At 29.8% G+C, this 20067-nt stretch overlaps 5 protein-coding genes across 6 annotated transcripts in view; 3 read left to right on the forward strand and 2 right to left on the reverse strand.

Annotated features, from left to right (window-relative positions):
• The window catches only part of LOC126833785 (uncharacterized), a 30840-nt gene extending 29203 nt beyond the window's left edge, over nt 1-1637 (forward strand). The window contains exon 7 of the mRNA XM_050565328.1: nt 383-1637. Coding sequence (XP_050421285.1) covers nt 383-846 — 464 coding nt within the window. The 3' untranslated portion in view covers nt 847-1637. The remainder of the gene's footprint in view (nt 1-382) is intronic.
• Nucleotides 1612-8040, reverse strand: LOC126833788 (centrosomal protein of 89 kDa-like). The gene is made up of 11 exons (XM_050565331.1): nt 7852-8040; nt 7673-7756; nt 7486-7600; nt 7223-7412; nt 7073-7158; nt 6806-7005; nt 6505-6643; nt 2775-2955; nt 2483-2650; nt 2165-2396; nt 1612-2059 (listed from the first exon to the last, which is right to left on the reverse strand). The coding sequence occupies exons 2-11, from the start codon at nt 7745-7747 to the stop codon at nt 1916-1918; spliced, it is 1530 nt and encodes a 509-aa protein (XP_050421288.1). The 5' UTR covers nt 7748-7756; nt 7852-8040; the 3' UTR covers nt 1612-1915.
• LOC126833786 (protein asteroid homolog 1-like) lies at nt 3395-5964 on the forward strand. 2 transcript variants are annotated; one of them, XM_050565329.1, is made up of 2 exons: nt 3395-3592; nt 3770-5964. In XM_050565329.1, coding segments are annotated over exons 1-2 (1962 nt in total). In that variant the 5' UTR covers nt 3395-3590; the 3' UTR covers nt 5730-5964. The 2 variants fall into 2 exon arrangements, with proteins under 2 accessions (XP_050421286.1, XP_050421287.1); XM_050565330.1 differs by having other exon boundaries at nt 3395-3588.
• A 1207-nt stretch (nt 8041-9247) lies between the features above and the next one.
• LOC126833545 (small nuclear ribonucleoprotein Sm D2) lies at nt 9248-11291 on the reverse strand. Its single transcript, XM_050564958.1, has 3 exons — nt 11149-11291; nt 9743-10001; nt 9248-9493 (listed from the first exon to the last, which is right to left on the reverse strand). Coding segments are annotated over exons 1-3 (375 nt in total). The 5' UTR covers nt 11151-11291; the 3' UTR covers nt 9248-9379.
• A 5019-nt stretch (nt 11292-16310) lies between these two features.
• LOC126833849 (protein asteroid homolog 1-like) lies at nt 16311-18213 on the forward strand. The gene is made up of 2 exons (XM_050565410.1): nt 16311-18107; nt 18190-18213. The coding sequence occupies exons 1-2, from the start codon at nt 16311-16313 to the stop codon at nt 18211-18213; spliced, it is 1821 nt and encodes a 606-aa protein (XP_050421367.1).
• Nucleotides 18214-20067: the final 1854 nt, after the last annotated feature.

Raw genomic sequence — 20067 nt, forward strand, 5'->3', positions numbered from 1 at the left:
GAAATACTTAAGATCCGTTATGGAATAGAAGAGTACAAAAATTTCATTGAGTTTTACCTCCCCCCCCCTAATAATTAAACCGTACCTCAATTAGCGTTAGTTTTTGTTTTCGACCATTATAAAATGTCCGAATTTAGCATAAAGGTAGACATAAAAGTAATATTATATTGAGAAATACAGCTAGCAATTATATAATGACAATATTTCAAGGGGGAATCTAATCCCCAAACCCTCCGTAAATACGCCACCGTCCCTTGAGCTAAACTGCACTGTATCCGGCTTACCACACAACCATTTACAATAGATCATATTTTCTCTACTTTTATTTAGCTAGAGTCCTACGTTTACTGTTTGCCCAATAGTTTTTTTCAATGTATTTTAGTTGGAGAAATTCCGGAATCCAGGCAACTCCATCAATCCGTATTCGGCACGAAGAGCAAGCGGGCGGCCAGTCGGGAAGAACTATCTTCGAAAAACGACGCGTTCGGAGGCACTCAAAAACGCACACTTTCGCGTTCGGTCTCTGTATTGGCGCCGTGGACGCCAAGACACCACGAGGGTCAGCACATCGACTACGACGAGTACGGCAGACCACCCAGGGCGCCCAAGAAGTACGTTAAAGTCACCAAGAGCGACCCCGAAGAAGTGGCGAGACCGACCAGGCAGAGTCGACCGTCCAAGAGTTCTGGCGAGGAGTCATCGTTGATGGACGAGGTGATCATAAGGACCACTAGCCGAAGCGGAGAGCTAGTCAAGGACGGTCGATCGGGCCGAGGTCTGGGCCGGTCCACTTCTTCGGCCAACAAGTATACACCAAACTCATACCGGTCTAAGACGAAGTCGTAATTTTCCGAACATAAGATAAATATATTTAATTATTAATATAAATATGGAAAAGAGACGATGCGATGGCTTCTCCAAAAATGTTTGTTCAACTGTTGATAATAATTAACACTGATGAAAGCAGTCGGGAGCACTATAAATTATGGGTATACGTAACCATCAATTGGGCTGTCGATGGTTACATATACCAATAATTTATCGAAAAACCGCATTAATTATACAGTATTTAATATATAGTAATAAAATAATAATATTTAGAGTCAATGCTGATAGGTGGTACTGGAGTGCGATAGACGTCGTCCCGACATATACAACAATTATTAATCTCTATTTGATAGATTTTTAACTTAATTTTTATCAAACAGGGGTTTTTTTTTTCTAATTTGATTGTTGATTTGATGACTGTTCACAAACAAACAAATATTGTGTTAAGTGTGAACACTTGGTTGTTGGATTCAACTCAATCCAAACAGAGTAACCAACCGATATTGTTACCATGATGTTAAAAATCAGTGTAATACATTAATTTTAAGATTCACAGGACTCTTATTGTGCAATTGCCATTTCGTGTTTTTCTTAATTATAATGTTTCCCGTACAACTGGCTTTTTGTTCTTCCTAGTCAAATAACCTTTAAACAAAAATAATAATTATTACAGACATGATACAATATTAATAAGTGATTTTTATTGTTATTTTTTAAATACTTTTTATTAATGTATATATAATATATATATATATGTTTTTACTTTTTAATAATCATAGATATGTTGTAAATAATAAATACCAATTATATAACCAAAATGTTATTATCTTCTTGTGACATATTTTTGGAAAACTCTTATAACTACATAACAAAAATTTAATTATTACATAACATACTTATAATTATTAGTATAAATATACCATACGAACACATTTTCAAGTTATTAAGCTTTTGATTAAAAGTCTTTTTATAAGCAATTGTTTTTTTTTTTTTTTTTTTTTGGCAGTAATATTATAACACAACCTTATTTTTCTCTTATGTACTGACTAAAACGACACCATGACCAATTGGTGCAAGGACACCATCGCTATCTCTCTTGATGTGCATCCAGAGAGTCTATGATACTTTGCTTTTGCAATAGGGCATTTTTCAGAGCGTTGATTTCGTTCTCATATGTTTTCTTCATCCTGTCCAATTCAGCAGATTTCTCATACAATCCTTGTTCAACACTCTTAAGAAAACATAAAAACAAAACAAATATTTATTAAAATTAATTGTATTGAAACTACGTAGCGGTTAAAAATGTTTTTGTACATAAATGCAATATTTAAAATACCTTCAAATGCTCAGTAAAAGTGTTTACTCTAGCACTTATTGAAGCACTCAGAAGTGCAGCGGAAGCATTGTTACGGCTATCGCCAGCAGCACGATGTAGCAGTGCTTCATGCTCGTTGATAGTCTCACGCAAAAATACCATAGCATCGGCAAGTTGTCTTTTATTAGTGTTCTTTTCGGATTCACAATCGAATAAGTGTTTTTCCAAAGAATCACACTTAGCTTTCAACTGCCTGTAAGTAAGTATATGTCTTAAAATTTGTAATGACAATAAAAATTAGGTCTAATAGTTAGTGATAATAGTTTAAAGAACGCATACGAGCATTGAAGGTCTAATGCTTTGTTTATTGATCGCTGTTGATTTAGTTCTGTGGTCAGAGAAACAATTCTTATATCGAGCGTTGGCCGTTCTTCTTCAAACGTGATAAGACGACGCATAAGAGTATCACGTTCATCATCATACCGATTTTTGAGTTCTTCGAAAAGTCTACAACAAAAATAAAAGTAAAACAGTAAACGTTTTGTTAATTTTTAAACTTTTTTTTCTTTAAAATACAAATTGATAAGTATTCTTCCAGTTATTATTACATTTGAACAAATTATTAATATACCTGCGACATTCATTGACAGCTGATTTGTGGACTGCTAGAGGAATTTTGTTACTGTCTTCTGTTTTTATTCGGTTTAAGTCTTCGGCCAAAGTAGATACACGGCTCTGCAAATGTAAGAGTTCGGCACGTGCATTTTCATACTTGTCAGCCAAATGGTCTCTTTCCCCATTTAATTCGGTAACTGAAAAAATAATAACAAAAACCATTACAACACAAGTCATAATATCATAGTCAATATTTTTAAGTTTTCATTGTTGCAATTTTAAAGTTTTAGAACTATTATTTCAAAATAATATTATTTTATTTTAAACAGCTAAGAAATTCCACTTACGGTTTTTAAAAAGCCAATAATTATAGACAAATAAAATTAACTTTAGATGGAAATTGCTTGAATTATTACCAGAACTCGGAAGTAAATAAGATATTAATTTATGAGAAATTAATGCTTGGTTAAGTATTATATCGATATAATCGTTCATGTAAAGGCAACACTGGCCATTGAATTATTATCAACACAATTTTTTAAAAAACATTTCTATTATCACTTATCATTTTTATCTCTGGGATGTAAACACTAACGGTCTTAATAGTAATAATTATTAATTCATCTTTACATTTTGAATTATTGAGAATAGTAAAATAGTTAATTTAGCAAATATTAGTATTGTCTTAATTTATTATGTCTGAGTTGAAAGTATCGACATTTTTAGTAATTTTACATAATGACAACTATAAAATAAACTATGTTTAGTCAATAGAAGATTTTTTGTTCTTGAAAAGTATATCTAAGTACAAACTATATTAATATTTAAAAGTATGTATGTATTACTAATAAGTATATTTAAAGAAAACAATGTAATTGACGATTACAATCTAGGGTTTTTACTGTTGATAACAAAGATTTCATTGTATTCTAGCGCTTATTTATTATAATTTATATGAATTTCCACAAAAGAAAACTGTTACTTAATAATGTTATTTGTTTAACTTAATAGGGCAAATCAATTTGAATTCATCACTATGGGCATTCCCGGTTTAACCTCATTTATCAATCGAAATTCAACACAGTTCTTTGAGAATTATCAATTGAAAGACACATTAATAATAATAGACGGCTTTGCTCTTACCAACTTTCTGTACAAACTTTATGAAAACCAAACAAGTGCATTTGGCGGAGATTACGATACTGTTGCAAATGTTTACAGAGATTTTATAAATTTGCTGTTAAGATGCAACGTCACTCCAATATTTGTTTTTGACGGTGCATACGAGCAACGCAAAATTGAAACTATAATGAGCCGTATGAGTGGTCGAATTCAAACTTATGGTCAAGCAATAAAAACCTGCGATTGTATGCCTTATTTTGCTAGCGACATAATATTTGATATTCTAAACGATATGGACGTACCACATGTAAGTTGTGACTTTGAAGCAGACGCTGAGATAGTAGCTTTGGCCAAATTATTGAAATGTCCTGTTCTCAGTCGAGATTCAGATTTTTATCTCGATAGAGTTCCATACATACCTTTGGACATGATATTGTTAGACTTGAAATCCCAAGAACTGTTTATTAACTGTCGTTTGTACAGAGTGGAAAAGTTGTTACAAGAATTTGGCGGAATAAGTTTAAACTATTTACCATTAGTTGCGGCGTTAATGGGAAATGATTACATAAGGACTGATACGTTTGCCCTTCCTTTGAGATTGAGTCCTGGTACTTTTAATAGCGGTTTAAAACTGAAAAAAATTTCTGAATGGTTACGAAGACAAAAGGATGTCAACAGTGCGATATACAACATGACGCATCATTTGACCCACAGTAAAGACTATATAAAAAAGCAAATACAAAATATCATACAAGAGTACGAGAACACGGAAAGCAAGTATTTACCGTTTATTTTACAATACAAATGTATGAATAAGTTTCGAGCTAATTCAATAAGTGACATAAAGGAAAAATACAAATGTATACTTCCCGGGTGGCTTGAAAATAACTATCGTAAAGGAACTGTTAATGCCACTATTATGACTTTGATAACAATGAGAAAAATGTTTTTTAAAATACAAATTGACAACTACGAGAAACCGCCCTACTATTTAATTTGCATGCGAGTCGTCGAAACAATAGCTGGTCTGCTTTTTGGTAAAAGCGATACGTTTCTGAGTTTTGGCAGGAAAAATGGGTTCAATCAAGGTACTTACAAATTAAAACCTCTCCTACCTAATCCTTATGTTCCCCTAATGGACTTAAACAAGACCGATTTAGAGTACCGTAAAAATATTATTTTAAAGCTAGTTCGACTTCCAAAATTGAGTAACATTCCAAAAGAATGGGAAGTTTTTATTTTAGCTTTGACGTATTGGGCAACACACACTAACAACCAGAAATCAAACTGCATTCCAGCGTTTGTTGTTTGTGCAATAACATTGAACTTTGTTAATAAAACTAATAATGGATCAGAAAATCAACCATTTAAAATTGAAGTGCCCGAGAATAAGATGGAAGAAAGTATATGCAATTTGAAAAATGAAGATTGCATTCGAACGAGAGTTGTACTATCCAAGTACGAAACTGTTAGTGAATATAACGATAAAAAATTCTATAACAAAACTATCCACTCGTTTGCTCAACTCCAAGGCAGTATATACTTTATGATGATCCTTAATTCAATTTTGGATTTTCCCTTTGGACAATGTCGGGTAGAGAATTTTTTCAAAGGAACATTACTCTATAACTTATGTGTCGAGATGGATAAATGTGATTCTAAATTATTTGTGTTGGAGAAAATATTTTGTAATTCAGAATCATTAGCTACCCTGTATAGTTCTATAATAGAAATTTTAGAAGTTTTATTTGCAACGCCTCTAGTAAAGAGGAAAATGTCAAGTGCCAGTGGAAGCAAATCGCAGACACCAAACAAAACCAAAATTTTCAACAAAAATAGAAAAAAATAAATATATAATTTTGTTATTGCGAATTTAAAAGTTATTATTTATATATTATTTGTAAATATACAAAGATTGTATCTATACGACAACTTGAATGTATCAAACAACTAATGGAGTGATTATATTTCATTAGAAGTTATACCTGTTAAATATACCATATATTATTATTAGAATGTAAATAGAAATGTTTTATTTAGTTTTGTGGAAACTATGCAACAACAGTATATAAAAGTAATAGTACTTAGACAACATTAAATTATGTATGTAAAAAAATTATGAATTATTTTTACAAAACTCAAACTTTTAATGTTATTTTATTTCATTCCTATTTATGTTAAAAAATGAGAAATTGAAACTATTAATAAAAAGCTTGTTTTCAAATTTTGGAAATGTCCACCATTTATAATACTTTAAGTAGGTAACCCAAAGATAGTTTAAACAGAAAATGAAAGCAGTTATTAAAAATGTCTAATATACTAGATTATTGTGACAAGAACAAAAATACATTAATAGCATTTATCTTGCTCAATCTTATTTGTTATTGCATAGCACTATAAGTCTGATGGTTTAATATCTACAATTCTTTAACAATTTATAGGTAATTTACAAAGTTTAAATGTATGCCCTAAGCATATTCTAGGATTGTAGTTTGGTTTTGTTTATGGAGAGTTGCTAAAATAATAGCGGCCAGAGTGCTTAAAATATATCTGATTCCACTTAAAAAAAAAAAAAAAACTAAATATATATCTAAAAACATTACAAAAGGACAGTATATGATTACCTCGAGATTGGTAGGATCTCAATAAATCTTGCAACTTTGCCTGGTGCAGTTTTGCTTGTCTAACTAATAACTCGTTATGTTCTTTCAACATAGCCACTTCAGATTCCAATGTTTTCCATTCAGTATATGTAACTTCAACCTGACAATAATGTTTTATAATTAAAAAATAACACTTTAACTATCAAAATGAACATTTAACTGTCAGAAATAGTATAAATTTCATAATATACTTAGTGGTATATTCATAATGGCACACAAAGTCTAAACTCAACCTAATAAACTACACCACTAGTTATATTACTTTATCGTTTGCTTCTTCGAGCTGTTGATAAAGATTCTCATTTTCGGCAACAATTTCTCTACTTCTAGAAGAAAAACGAGCAAGTTCATTCTTGTAACTTTCAATAGTCATATCTTTTTCTTCTAAAGAAGTCTGATAGGCTTCTAATAATGGAGAAACTGCAATGATATCTTCTCGACGCCAATCAACATTTTTAGGATCTAAATATTAAAAAATCATGAAATGTTTATATAACTCATAATAGAGTAACAAGACTTAAAAATTTACTTTGTGGACGTGCGTATCCCTCAGATTCTGGATGCTGGTCTCTGTAAATTAGTTTATCTTGGCACTTTTCCAATTCTCGATTTAATCTAAAGGAGAAAAACAAATAAGAAATATAAAGATTGAGTTTTATAATTCTGAATAATATATTACCTATACGTAAGATTTTTCAATACAAAGACATCTTGTTTTAATTCTTTGTTTTTCTCTAACAGTCTGTTCACTTCACATTGCCTATTCATGGTTTCAATAGCTGTACACTGTCGCTGTAGTTCGTCTCTTTTCTTCTCTAACTGTTTTAAATGTGAAGCCATTCTAGCAACATTTTCAGACATATCGACATCTAAAAAGGGGAGGAAAATATCAATAAAATTCTCATAGACTGTATTACCCTTGTCAGTTGTCGGCTGTCTTACTATTTCTTAAACGGTCTAAAGGCGAGATATTTACTCTACTAGATTCAGGTCGAGTCATTCTTTCCATAGACGGAACCATACATGGTTCAACTATTACATCCACAGTGTAAGGTACCTTTATAAAAATTCAGTTCAGTAAACACCAAAATTTCAAAAAATACATTAATATAGCAAACTATTCAATTACTTTATCTGAAGTGTTGGTGCGAGATCTACGAGGAGGAATTGGAATATAGTCGTCTGGATTGTAGTTACTGGCCATGGCTGTTAACTACACCAAATAAAATGGCAAGCAGTCTTTTTTAATAAGTTCAGAGTACCAGGACAATACTTTTGGGTTCACTAGTAATTGTTATGTATACATACTGAACAATATTTGGCTAGAAAATATTATCAATTTGGCATTTTTTGTACTTGGTAAAGTCACTTCAGATAAATCTTCGCAACAAATTTTGAGGACTGTGGAAAATCGAGAAATAAGATTCATGACGATCGACACAGACGCGACATTCCAAAGCAAAGCTTGATAATACCATAACAACACAAAAATCTTTAATCTTATCAGAAGTTTGCTCTCAAGAAAATATTGACACCTTATTTTTTTAACAACCGTTTTTGTGATAACGTTGCGCAGAGGAACAGATGTCAGATTGGATAATAACAAAAACGTTTAGAAAATCTAATGCTTTGAAAATTGAATGTTATTAATCTAATTCTGTTAATGTAATTACTTTTTACTTAAACTATTAAGAATAAAAATAAACACAATTAACAACTTTTTTTCGACTCAAAGACGATAGTTTGCTACCTTACAAAAAAGATTAAACTTTATAACGTTTTTGGCGACTCATTTGTTTGTGTCTAAAACAATCGTGGTTACTATGGTCAAATTAATAAATCTTTACTATGCATTGTATTTTTACACAATATTAATATACGCTTAAAATATAGTATTGCAAGAATATTTATCAAAAGCACAATAATAATAAATTATAATTTAAAAATTAATTTAATTTGTTAGCTAGTTTCCAACTTGTACTTCCGACGGAATCTTGAAACTCACTTATTATGTAGATACAGGGGGGGGGGGGCGGTCGCCCCCTCATAACAAATTCTTGCCCTTCTCTCGCCCCCCCCCCCAGATATTTTGCTAAATAGTATAATTTTAAATATTTGATTATTATTCCTAAAATCTAGATTTTGAATTACTGTATTTACATATGTACTCAAAAGATGCGTTATTCTGAGAAACAGCAGTTTAAGCATTATACAATTCTGTCCAAATGTAATAGAAAGTTATTTATGTTTCTAAATTAATTACAGACTTTGTAATGTTTTAAAAGTTACTTTTTACTTTTATAAATTTAATGTAAATACCGCAGTAAATATATTTGAGCTGCAGACCAGTCATTATTTTTTAACTGTATTTCTATGGTCACGACTACTGTATCTTCAAATTTTTATCAGGAGCACATTATAACTTTAAATAGTCTCAAGTGAACTAGATTAAATTTAAATGTACCTATGTAAATCAATATTTATTTACTTAAAAGAGTCAACATCAATAAAATTTAGTCTAAACTAATTTTCATCAAATACTTCTTGTCCTTGATAAACCTTTGCTATAAAACTTTATTTGAAATCAATATTAGTTTTATTTCTTCTAACAAATCACTACAATGTCAAACATTGATCAGGATGATTATCAACAGGTAGATTGGATAGTTTGGTAATAAAATGTGTACAATTTGTTTACATTAAAAACTTATATATGTATGAAGTTTTATTTTAGAGATTATTTGACAATTTTGTCCTGTCAATTATATCGTTAATATTTATGTGTATATATATATATATATATATGTATATTAAATTTGACAAACTTATAATTAAATTAAGCAGGTGGTTGAGGACGAACAGACTCTTTTGGATTTTTTACTACCAATATGACTGAATCTCCACGAAGAAACATTTTTGAGATATATTTATCACGACTGACTGCTTTTGCCTGCAATTAAATTAAAAAATAAATATGTATTTATAGTTTGTAACATAATACTAACATTTTTGTAGTATTAATGGTTTAGGTATTGCATAATATATTTTTGATTTTTTAATATGAGTAGTAATTCAAAGTAATTGTACATATTTAAATTAGATTGTAAAATAAAAAAAAAAAAAGAAATAGGTAAATGATTTTTTTAATTTACATCACCAGATGTTACTTATACATGTTTACAACTAACAATGTGTTTACCTTTTTTTTGCCTTTGCCAGTCTTGGGTAATTCAGTCCATAATTCCCGAACATTCTCTAACACCATATTACAATGTCGGTCAAAAGCCTTTATTCTACCTAAAAGTTTTCGGTTGTTGCGACAGTTGATTAAAACTTGAGTATTGTTACGAACAGATTGAGTCAACACGGACATCGGACCTGTAGTAAACTCTTCTTCTTCGCGTTTCGCTAACTCTTCTGGCGTCATCTCAGACTTTGGCTTATTAGCTACGGCAGCCCTAAAATCACAAAATAAATTCAAAATACAGTATAACAGATTACAAAATATAAAAAAAAAATATATATATATATATAATATAAATGTGAAATGAGAATCTTTGCTACAGGTTGGCTTTGGATCCACTTATCCAATCATCATGTAGGTTTTCTCAACCTATAAAGTAAACCGCAGAGCATCTTTTAAACATAATTTAAAAAAGAACTGTCTGGTTGTTTATGACAAGATTATTTAATTTTTGTTAAAAATTAATAGTTATTTATTATTTGCCTACACAATTTATTTATATTTAACAAAGATTTTTCTTTATTCTTTCATTACATTTAAAATTTAAAAATAATTTTTTTCAATATCTAAAAAATAATAGATACAATTTTTTATTTAAGAATAAAAAACTAATTTCCTGCGGATGCGCTGTTGTAAATAATACAACAGCTTTGTACTCGTCAATTTTTTTACTTAGTTTGTTATCTTTGCATATGATTTTTGTGTATACATTTTTTAAAATTAATTTTGTGGTACGAATATTATAACCTCGTATTATAACCTATTATTAAATTTAGATTTAAGGTACAGTAAATGCCTTAATATTTTATACAAAATAATCAGATGTACAACGCGCGACTACTCATGTTATTAAAAATATCAAAATGCATTTAAGATCGTGATTTATTTTCTATATCTATAAATTATTAAAAAACAAGTTATCTTTTATTTATTGAGTTCCCGCTAATGGAATTCAGAATCAAAAAAATTATCTACTATTCTTTAATATATACATTTTTGTCAAATGTTCTATTAGATATTTACTATGTTATTTAATTTTGCCCAAATCTGATTCAGGATAATCAGTTTTAAGAGAATTTTTTTGACTTAGAATAGGATAATGATAAAAGTAATGATAAAGGTGCGTCTGATCATGGCTAAACTTCCAAACCACATGTCACAAATTTAATACGGCTCTCTGAATTCTGCTTAATCTGGAGCCGTCACCTGAGTCGCTCATTTAAGCTACATTTATTAATTACATTATTTGTGCTGATGTTTATTACAGACGAACGCTTGGCTTACCGCGGCCAAGTAATCAAATTATAATTATTGTCAATAGCACCGCCATAAATATTTTATACTTCATAGTTATTACTTACATAATAAATGTTGGTGAACGGGAATGTAATTAGCTTGACAAAGTTACAGTAATGTGTAAAGATTTTATAAATTTGTAAACAAACCGACAAACGAATAGGTAATAAGTATTAAGGCGATATCGTTTCGTACGTTTTTGTTCGTATAAGCAATAACCTTAAATATAAAAAGTCAAAGACTATTTGTTATCATTTTTGTCAAAGACGCTGTAACTTGATCAACTTTTGGCGCGTATTTTAACTTAAACGAAAATAATATAAGATGTGTACAATTTGTAACACTTAATAATTTGAATTTTTCAACTTTCGACTTTATTTGTACTGATGGTTTGTTATTCTTGTGTGTATATTTATTATCGAACTATTGTATGTGACTTTGGTCTCTTCAAAAATAATTTGATATAATATATCAAATTATTTTTCTAAACGCGTACACGCTTATTGAGTTAAGTGTTTCAAACCTCATTATTATTATCAAAACTAATTTAAATAAAATTATTAAAGTTTCAACTAAGTTTATAGTTCTATATATAAATATAAATGTTTTTCTTAACCCTTTCGTTCCTGACATCCTCGTACGAGGATTTAACTTTAAAAAATCGAATAAAATATTAACAACGTACTATCATTATCAAAATTGTTTTTAAATACTAATTCATATATAGATTGATGATAAAAAAAGTTGACACAGCTATATTAATAATCAATATCAGTCCGATATTATGGTTTGTTTAGCATTATAGGTTTCCCTAATTTTCACTAATTTACAACGTCTATGTTTTCGAAAATGTTTTAATTTAGTTATATATTTTTTTATAACCAGTAAAAAACTTTTTTGGTCATTTATGTAATTTTAGGTGAAATAAAAGTAATCATTTCAATGATATATTTATATTGACTTCGTTACTTCCCGACATACTTGTAGAATGATTTTTAATTTTGTAGTGTATAACTAAGCGGGAATTCTAAATTTACTTCTGAAACTTCGTAAATATATTTTTTAGTCCTATACAAATACGTAAAAACAATTGTTGAATTTTTTTTTGAAAAAAAAAATCCCAGGAACGAAAGGGCTAATTTTATGGTGGGACTTTGTTGGGAATTACTTAGATAAATTTTGTAAAATTATCCTAACCGGTTGGTTTGGTTATCTTTATCTGTATTTATAAACATTTTTTTGAAATTATCTTTTAATTTTTCAAAAACCTTTTTTTTTTAGTTGGTCTTTTTAACTAACAATAAGTCACACATAAATTGTTGAGCTAGTTTGACGCCGAACGTAATAGTTCTGAATTAATATGATAGTTGATACAATATGATATATCATATTTTATTATTTTTAGATATAATTACAATTTTTATTACATAGAAAGTAGTAAGAGTAAGTATACATAAGTATAAGTTAGGTATAATGAAAAATTACTAATTAGGTTTTCTATTTTTACTTAGGTCGTTTCGCGGAAGTATAATAATATTAATATCAGAATTACAATTAAGTACTTAAATAAATGTCACCTTCAAACCGTATTGTCAATCCCAACTTCAGTATTATTTATGTTTGGTGATAATAGTTTATTATGGTCAGGAAGTCGGTTTAAAGGCGACCTGAGTCAGAGCGTTCACTAATGGGGTCATTTATTGGACATCAAAGCAGTAAACAACTTTAGTTAAATCTGATTATAACATTGTAATTACGACTTGCTTTATAGCCGCGTTCACCTACTATTTTAACAACAGTTTGTCATTTTTCAGACAACGCAATAATAAACATCTGTCACACACATAATATAATATATAATCGTGTAGAGCAATATTAGTAAGTATAGTATATAGTCACAAAATATTTCTTGAAATTGTGTCTTAAAATTTATTATTCTGTATTTAAAACATAAATTGTTGAATTAGGTATATTGAATCAAGTTCGACACCTTTTGTCGGGATTATTAATTATTATTTTTCTGTAGTGTGCCTCATCAACCGTCGAAAAAACAAAAGGTAAGCAAGATATTTTCTATCAGTTAGCATTAAATTTAGTAACTACTATATAAATTATAATATAATATACAAATTAAAACTCACAAAAATATTTTTAAAAATTCAATATAATATTATTTAGACTAAATAACTTATTTTGAGTTATATTACATGGACCTATACTGAATTATATATAGCAGATTGTTTTTAAGTTTTTATGTGAGTTTTGAGAGGATGACGGATGTTCGCCCCTAAAATGAGCCAAACAAAATTCTTACATAATTTTGAAAAAAATTGTCAATTACTTGGTGGTTAAACATTATTTGGGACATTATATTGTAAATATATCAAATGATCGTACCCCTTATCTAATGATCTAAAAGTGTTGATCATCTAATAGTAAAGTCGTCAGTCCAGATACAAATATAATAATAATTACAGCGAGGGTCCGGCTGAAATTCCCAGTAAAATAAAACATTTACTGTAACTAAAACAACACTTTACCAGAATAGGACACCAAATCCAGAATAAATAACATCGATTTGGCCCGGATTTGTTACGAAGAGAATAACAGTAAAAGAAATGTTCAAGTCTATTTTATTGTAAATGGGTAATGTTGTGTGCCGTGTTTTGGCGGGGTAAGCGGGTTGATCAAACATACACGATTATAATATCGGCTAGTCCTAGATTAATTTATTACGGATGATAAAAATTATGCAGTACAATGTATTTATAATAGGCTAATGCCGCCCGTTGCGACGGGCGCTGGGTATTACCTTACATGTTAATTGTATAATATACAACAGGTAACATTTACTGGTTTACTGGTAACTTATAAGTTTTTAAAAAATTATTGTTTTTCTTGTAGTAGAGTAAAATGTGAAATTTTCCCAGACTATCCGTACCCTTGATTATAAGTTATAAAAATTATTTCTTAGTCAAAGAATTAATTATGTATAGTACTTATTAATTATTATTTTAATACATGATCTAATATCTAGTCTTTGGATATTGTGTTCTACAAAATATATATTAAGAGGACGTCACATACCCGTTATTTTCTTCAAAAAACCCGCCTTGCGTGTATTCATTTTACAAAGGTTTTTATCAAAAATAAGTAATCAAATGTTCACATAATATAGACAACAACATTTTCTGTGCTCTATATGGCACTTTTTTAATATTTCAACCAGTTAATGAATAATTAATTAATTAAGAAAGGAGTTTTTTAAAAATGATATACCGTCGGTTGATTAGGTATATCGAAAAAATATGGATGCTGGAGCACAGATAATTTTGTCGTATATAATATGTATGAATTCTTTCCTTAACTATATATGAAGTCTGAGAACAATTAATCCGCGTAAAACTGTTTTGATGGAAAAAAATTGTAATTTATCCTATAAAAAATGTTTTGAAGTCTGACAAAAAAAATGGCAATCAACAAAGTATCCTCATTACTGTATTAATAAGTATACTGTATACATTATAGTTCAAACTCTAAATTGAGATGTTTCGAAAAATTGCCTTTACTTTACTCCTTAAAAATGGGCGGCGTCCTCTTAATGGGATTGCATGTAGTCTGTTTTTAAGGAGTTTTGTATAGGCATTATTTAAGAAAAAAAGAGGTTTTAAAAAATTTCGAACATATTAATTAATTTGTATAAGCTTTAAAGAATTATTTTTAATTTATTTAATTTTTTCTATGACTAAAAGTAATTTTGGTTTATTTTAGATCAAAAAGCTAGTCAAAATTTCGACTTCTTAAGTATGTCCGAACTTCAATTCTATAAAGAGATTCGAGTTCTTTGGTTACTTTACTATGTTATGTAAAAAGCTGATTTTAATTTAAAAATTTCAATTTCTTGTAATTAAATAATTTTTTTCAATATTTAATCCCATTTTTTTTACAGAAAAAAATAAAAAATTCGTTTCCTACATAATCTAGTAAAGGGACCAAAGAACTCGCATTGAAAAACAGAATTAAAAATTGACCATCCAAAGTAGTCGACATTTAGTCTAGCTTTTTGGTCTAAAACTTAAAAAAAAGACCGTACGCACCCTTAATAAAGAAATTACAAATCCGCTTAAAAATGCATTTACGATTATTTAGGGATGACACTTTTTTTGTTGCATTCGACAGTGTATTGATTAAATAAGTGAGCGCCTGATAGTATCCAAATAAAACTTAAAACTATTTTGACTTAAGAAAGTTTTTACAAATATTTAAAATGATAAATTTTAAACTTGAAAACAAATCTGTAAATTTAAGAGCGCACAGTGTAGTATTTATACAAAAAAACCTGGGCAAAAATAATATTTTATGGAGTTCGAATGAATTGAAAAACAATTGTTGGTTATATTTTTATACTTTCAATTAATTTTAGTAAAATATATTTATCATTTTTATAACAAATTTTACTTTTTAATTATTTTTAATACATTTTACAATATTCATTGGGTAATTTTAATACACATTCATACACGATCAGACATTAATTCAGAATGTAATTAAATTAGCATTAATCTGAATCCTCATTGCATCGTCTTCTTCGCTTGTCTTTTCTGTTAGTGGATACACATCGATTTCCGCCGAAAGTAAATGTCATAGGAATTTAAATGGCGTGAGTTGGTGAATTTTTTTTTTTACAGACCTTATTATTAGTATCTAATATCTATACTATATTTTAGAATAAAAATTATTAATTCACAACACTCGACACATATAGATTTACACATACATAATAGATAATAAACCATAATAACCATAAAATAAGGTACTCCCATTGGTATTCCCATTATAGGGAATACCAAACTTTAAACATATTATTTAGGGAGGTGACAAGGAAAATGCTCTTAAATTTTTTGTTACGTCTCCTTAAACGCATAAAACTTTTAAAAAATTATTATTGTGATGGTTTTAAAAAAATATATTTTTTTACTTTTGGCCAGGTTTTTTGAATAAACATTCTGTGGAACGGTTTCTTAGAAAATTACAGAAAAGGAGTGTACGTTTTAATGTTCAATTTTCAGCTGCGCATAGATTTTAAGAAAATATGCTAGATATTATATTAATAGGATGACAGTGCTTTAATATAGATATTGTAACAGCTGTTTTTTAATTTTATGTTTAAAATTCTTTTTAGGTAATATTTGCCAGCTTTGAAGACGCCGTTCCGGAATCAATAGATATGGGGGTTGTAGGCATCACTACATACTTTCAGTTGAATTCCAACATATTTTTGAAAAACCATCGGCTCCAGAACACCGTAGTTGTGGTTGACGGATTTTCACTGACCCATTTCATCTATAATCGTTGTGAAAATGGAACTAGCGTTTTCGGTGGCGATTATGACGTGATTGCGAAAGCTTACAGGGATTTTATCGACCTACTTTTTAAATGTAACGTCACACCAGTGTTCGTTTTTGACGGTATGCACGAAAAACGCAAAGATGAAAAAAGAATGAAAACTATGAAGCAACGCCTTAAGATGTATGATACGGTCGAGGCATTTGCCAAACAATGTGATCGGTCTAGTCGCAAAGTCAACCGACCAATACCGACTCTTTTCCCATATTTTGCCGGTGACGTCATTTTCGACATCCTCAGCGACATGGATATACCGCAAGTCCATTGCGACTATGAAGCCGATTCCGAAGTGGCCATTTTAGCTAAGACGTTCAACTGCCCAGTGCTTAGCGACGACTCAGATTTTTATTTCCAAGAAGCTCCGTTTATACCGCTAAAGTACATGGACATAGATGGTTCAATGTGCAATTTTATTGAATGCAAGCTGTACGAGATAGACTATTTTTTGAATTACTTCGGTGGGTTAAACCAAGATTTTGTACCATTAATCGAAGCATTCCTGGGCAACGATTACATAAAACCAGGTACGCTAAATGCGCCCTTGAGTTTGAGACTCGGCACTGTGACCTGGGATAATAAACTCATGATGATTTTTCGTTGGCTACGCTGGCAAAAAGATGTGAACAGTGCAATTTTAAATATGACATATCATCTGCCGACTTCTGTCAAAGATAATACAATCAAAATAATAGAAACTCTGGTACAGGAATACAGGAATACAAATAGCGAGTATTTACCGTTTGTTCTGAACTACAAGAGTATGAGTAGATTTCAAAACGATTTTAAAAACAAATCAAAAATTGTCAAACAAGATACTTTACTTCCGCGTTGGCTAGAAAATCACTACCGCAAAGGAACAGTAAGCTCCATTATCATGACAATAGTAACGAAGAGAGAAATGAACTTTATTTTTCAAATTGACGACTACAAACAAGAACCTTATTTTTTGTTTTCTTGGCGTATTTTGGAGACATTAGTCGGATTGCTGTTTGGCGATAGTGACCCATTACCAGCCGTAGGTAGAGGAGTCAATAACGATTTAGTAACATACTACATAAAACCATTTGTATCCCAACCTTGTGTACCACTGTCGCAACTGAACAAAATTAATTTGCAACAGCGCAAAGTAATAATGTTTAACTTAGTCGATTTAAAATCACTAAACGGAATTCCAAAGGATTGGGAAGTTTATATTTTGGGTTTAATATATTGGGCAAAGTATAACAGCTGCAAGTCAAATCATCTACACGCTTTGATTGTTTGTGCGATTATATTGAATACTCTTAGAAGATGTCATGATAACTCAGTTGAATTGCCGTTTGATGTTGTAAACACAGAAAACACAATTGTAAACTATTTATTAAGTTTAAAAGGGGAAGAGTGCAGCAGAGTTAAAGCTAAGATTGCTAAATACGAGAGTTGTAGTAAACTAAATGACCAAGACACTTATTGCAAAATAATGTATCCATTTTCGCAGTTTCAAGGATGCATTGATTTTATAATGATACTAAATTCCATTTTAGATTTTCCATTCGTTCAATGTCGAATTGAAAATTTCTTCAAAGGAACATTGTTGTACAATTTGTGTAAAGAAATGAACAAATATGACAATCCTAAAGTGTTTGTTTTGGAAAAACTATTTAATAACTCAAAAACATTTTCTAAATTGTACAATATGTTAACTAACTATTTGGTATCAGAGGCCCAAACTCATTGAACAGTAAACAATAAGAGATTATTTATGACTTCAAACTACCTTTTTAATAAAATACAAATTATAATAATATTTTAAATTGTACTACCTAAATAGATATTTAAATTTTAATGTATAAATACATTTATACTTAAAACATTGATTAAACTTGACATGTAAGTACACCATAACAATCAACTTTTTTTGAACGGTAAAATTATTTTTTGGAATGATAAAAATGGTAGTTATAATAATATATATATTTGTATATGTATTTACGACTCGAGTAGCAAGCTGTTCGATTCTATTACCTAGAAATAGTCATTAGATCGCTATAATACAGCGCCTTCGCATTATGATTTGCAACAGTTTTAATCTCGAGCATAGAAAAAAACTGGTAGAGCTAAAATACGTTCAAAATTTTATAAATTTCATTAAAATTTTATGCTGACTCAAGGTCACTATTTCATTTTTTTTTGTTATTCTGACATATCTAACTATACTTTTATGATTCATAATTTTTTTGGCCAATTGTTTTTTTATGGTGTATAAGTAACTTCAAAGTTTGGTATTTTAATAAAAAGTGCTATATTTAAGAGCCTATAACTTTTTAGGGCTTGTACTAAAATTCTAAAATTTGTACAGCACTAACTTATATGTATATAGATTCTATATTATAGAATATCTGGTAAAAGTTTGGTAATGGAGACATATTTTTCATACTTTCCTATCGTTGCGCATTTGCACGCATTTTTCCCCAGTCTTGAAAGATGTTATAACTTATGATGAGAAATGAACACGGTAAAAAAATATTTTTTAAGTCTGGGTCAATTATCCTGCAGTATTATCTAGCGATCAAGTCTGTTTATTTAGTCATGGAAGAGACTGGAGAGCGCTGGTCAACTTTCTAGCGACTAAAGTTTTATGATAACATTAGTCCTTTTGATAGACAAATAATAATTTGTAGTAAAAATAAAATAAAAACCGCCTATTAGTACCTAAAAACCTCTTCGATAGACAATACACTAATATGCATATACACTAATAACTTCTCAAAAAAATATGTTAAGTTTGGTAATCATCAGGTTTCCGGTATCTTAATCTCGAATCTTACAGGCACTTCAATCAGAAGCGGATCCGTTGGTATCCGTTTGGATAGCAGGTGACCTAGATTATACCGGTGAGCTCGGATGCACACCACAATTATTTTCAAAACGGCACAGAATAAATCAATATTACACCGTCGAATCCTCCACCCACCAGCTCGTATATTATAATAGGTTCCGGATATTTTGAAGGGTATACAATCAGCCCTTTGAAAGTCATAGTGACGGTTTGCAGGTGCAAAGGATGCTGTCTGCCTGTTGTGAATATACAGAGTGTTCCCCCGCTCAACAACAAGATTTTTTTTAAACTTAATAATCAGAATTTTATCAAGAAATTACAAATTATAGGGCTTATGTGAGTCAATAAAGAAAATATTATTTCCTGGTGGATTCGATACCATGATCGTATATTTTTACGATTTAAGTGTAATTGAATGATAATGGAAAAAATCACGGTAGTATACAGGATAATTTGTTTATCATGAACCCCTCAATACCTCATAGGGTTTAATATAAGAAATAAAAATTTTTTTTTTCATGTTGTTTTTATATAATGTGATCTCAATTTTTCGCAATTTTTTTTGTTTTTACCCCCTTCCAACTTCGGAGCACTATATCGTTTTCATTGTGTTTTCTTCCAGTACGGTAGTGGTGAGTATAGTACTATGAATATTATTAATATTTAATACTTGAGTTTTCTCCTTTCGAGTAGTCGGCTGTACCTACATTTTTGGGGCAAAAGAGTACTCCGTTCTTCTATAGCCCTTCATAGCAACACA

Source organism: Adelges cooleyi, unplaced genomic scaffold (assembly GCF_023614345.1).
Source record: "Adelges cooleyi isolate 19-005CV unplaced genomic scaffold, UGA_ACOO_1.1 ACOO_flye_CR_arks_rails_tigmint_CR_PRNA_2, whole genome shotgun sequence".
Lineage (NCBI taxonomy): Eukaryota > Metazoa > Arthropoda > Insecta > Hemiptera > Adelgidae > Adelges > Adelges cooleyi.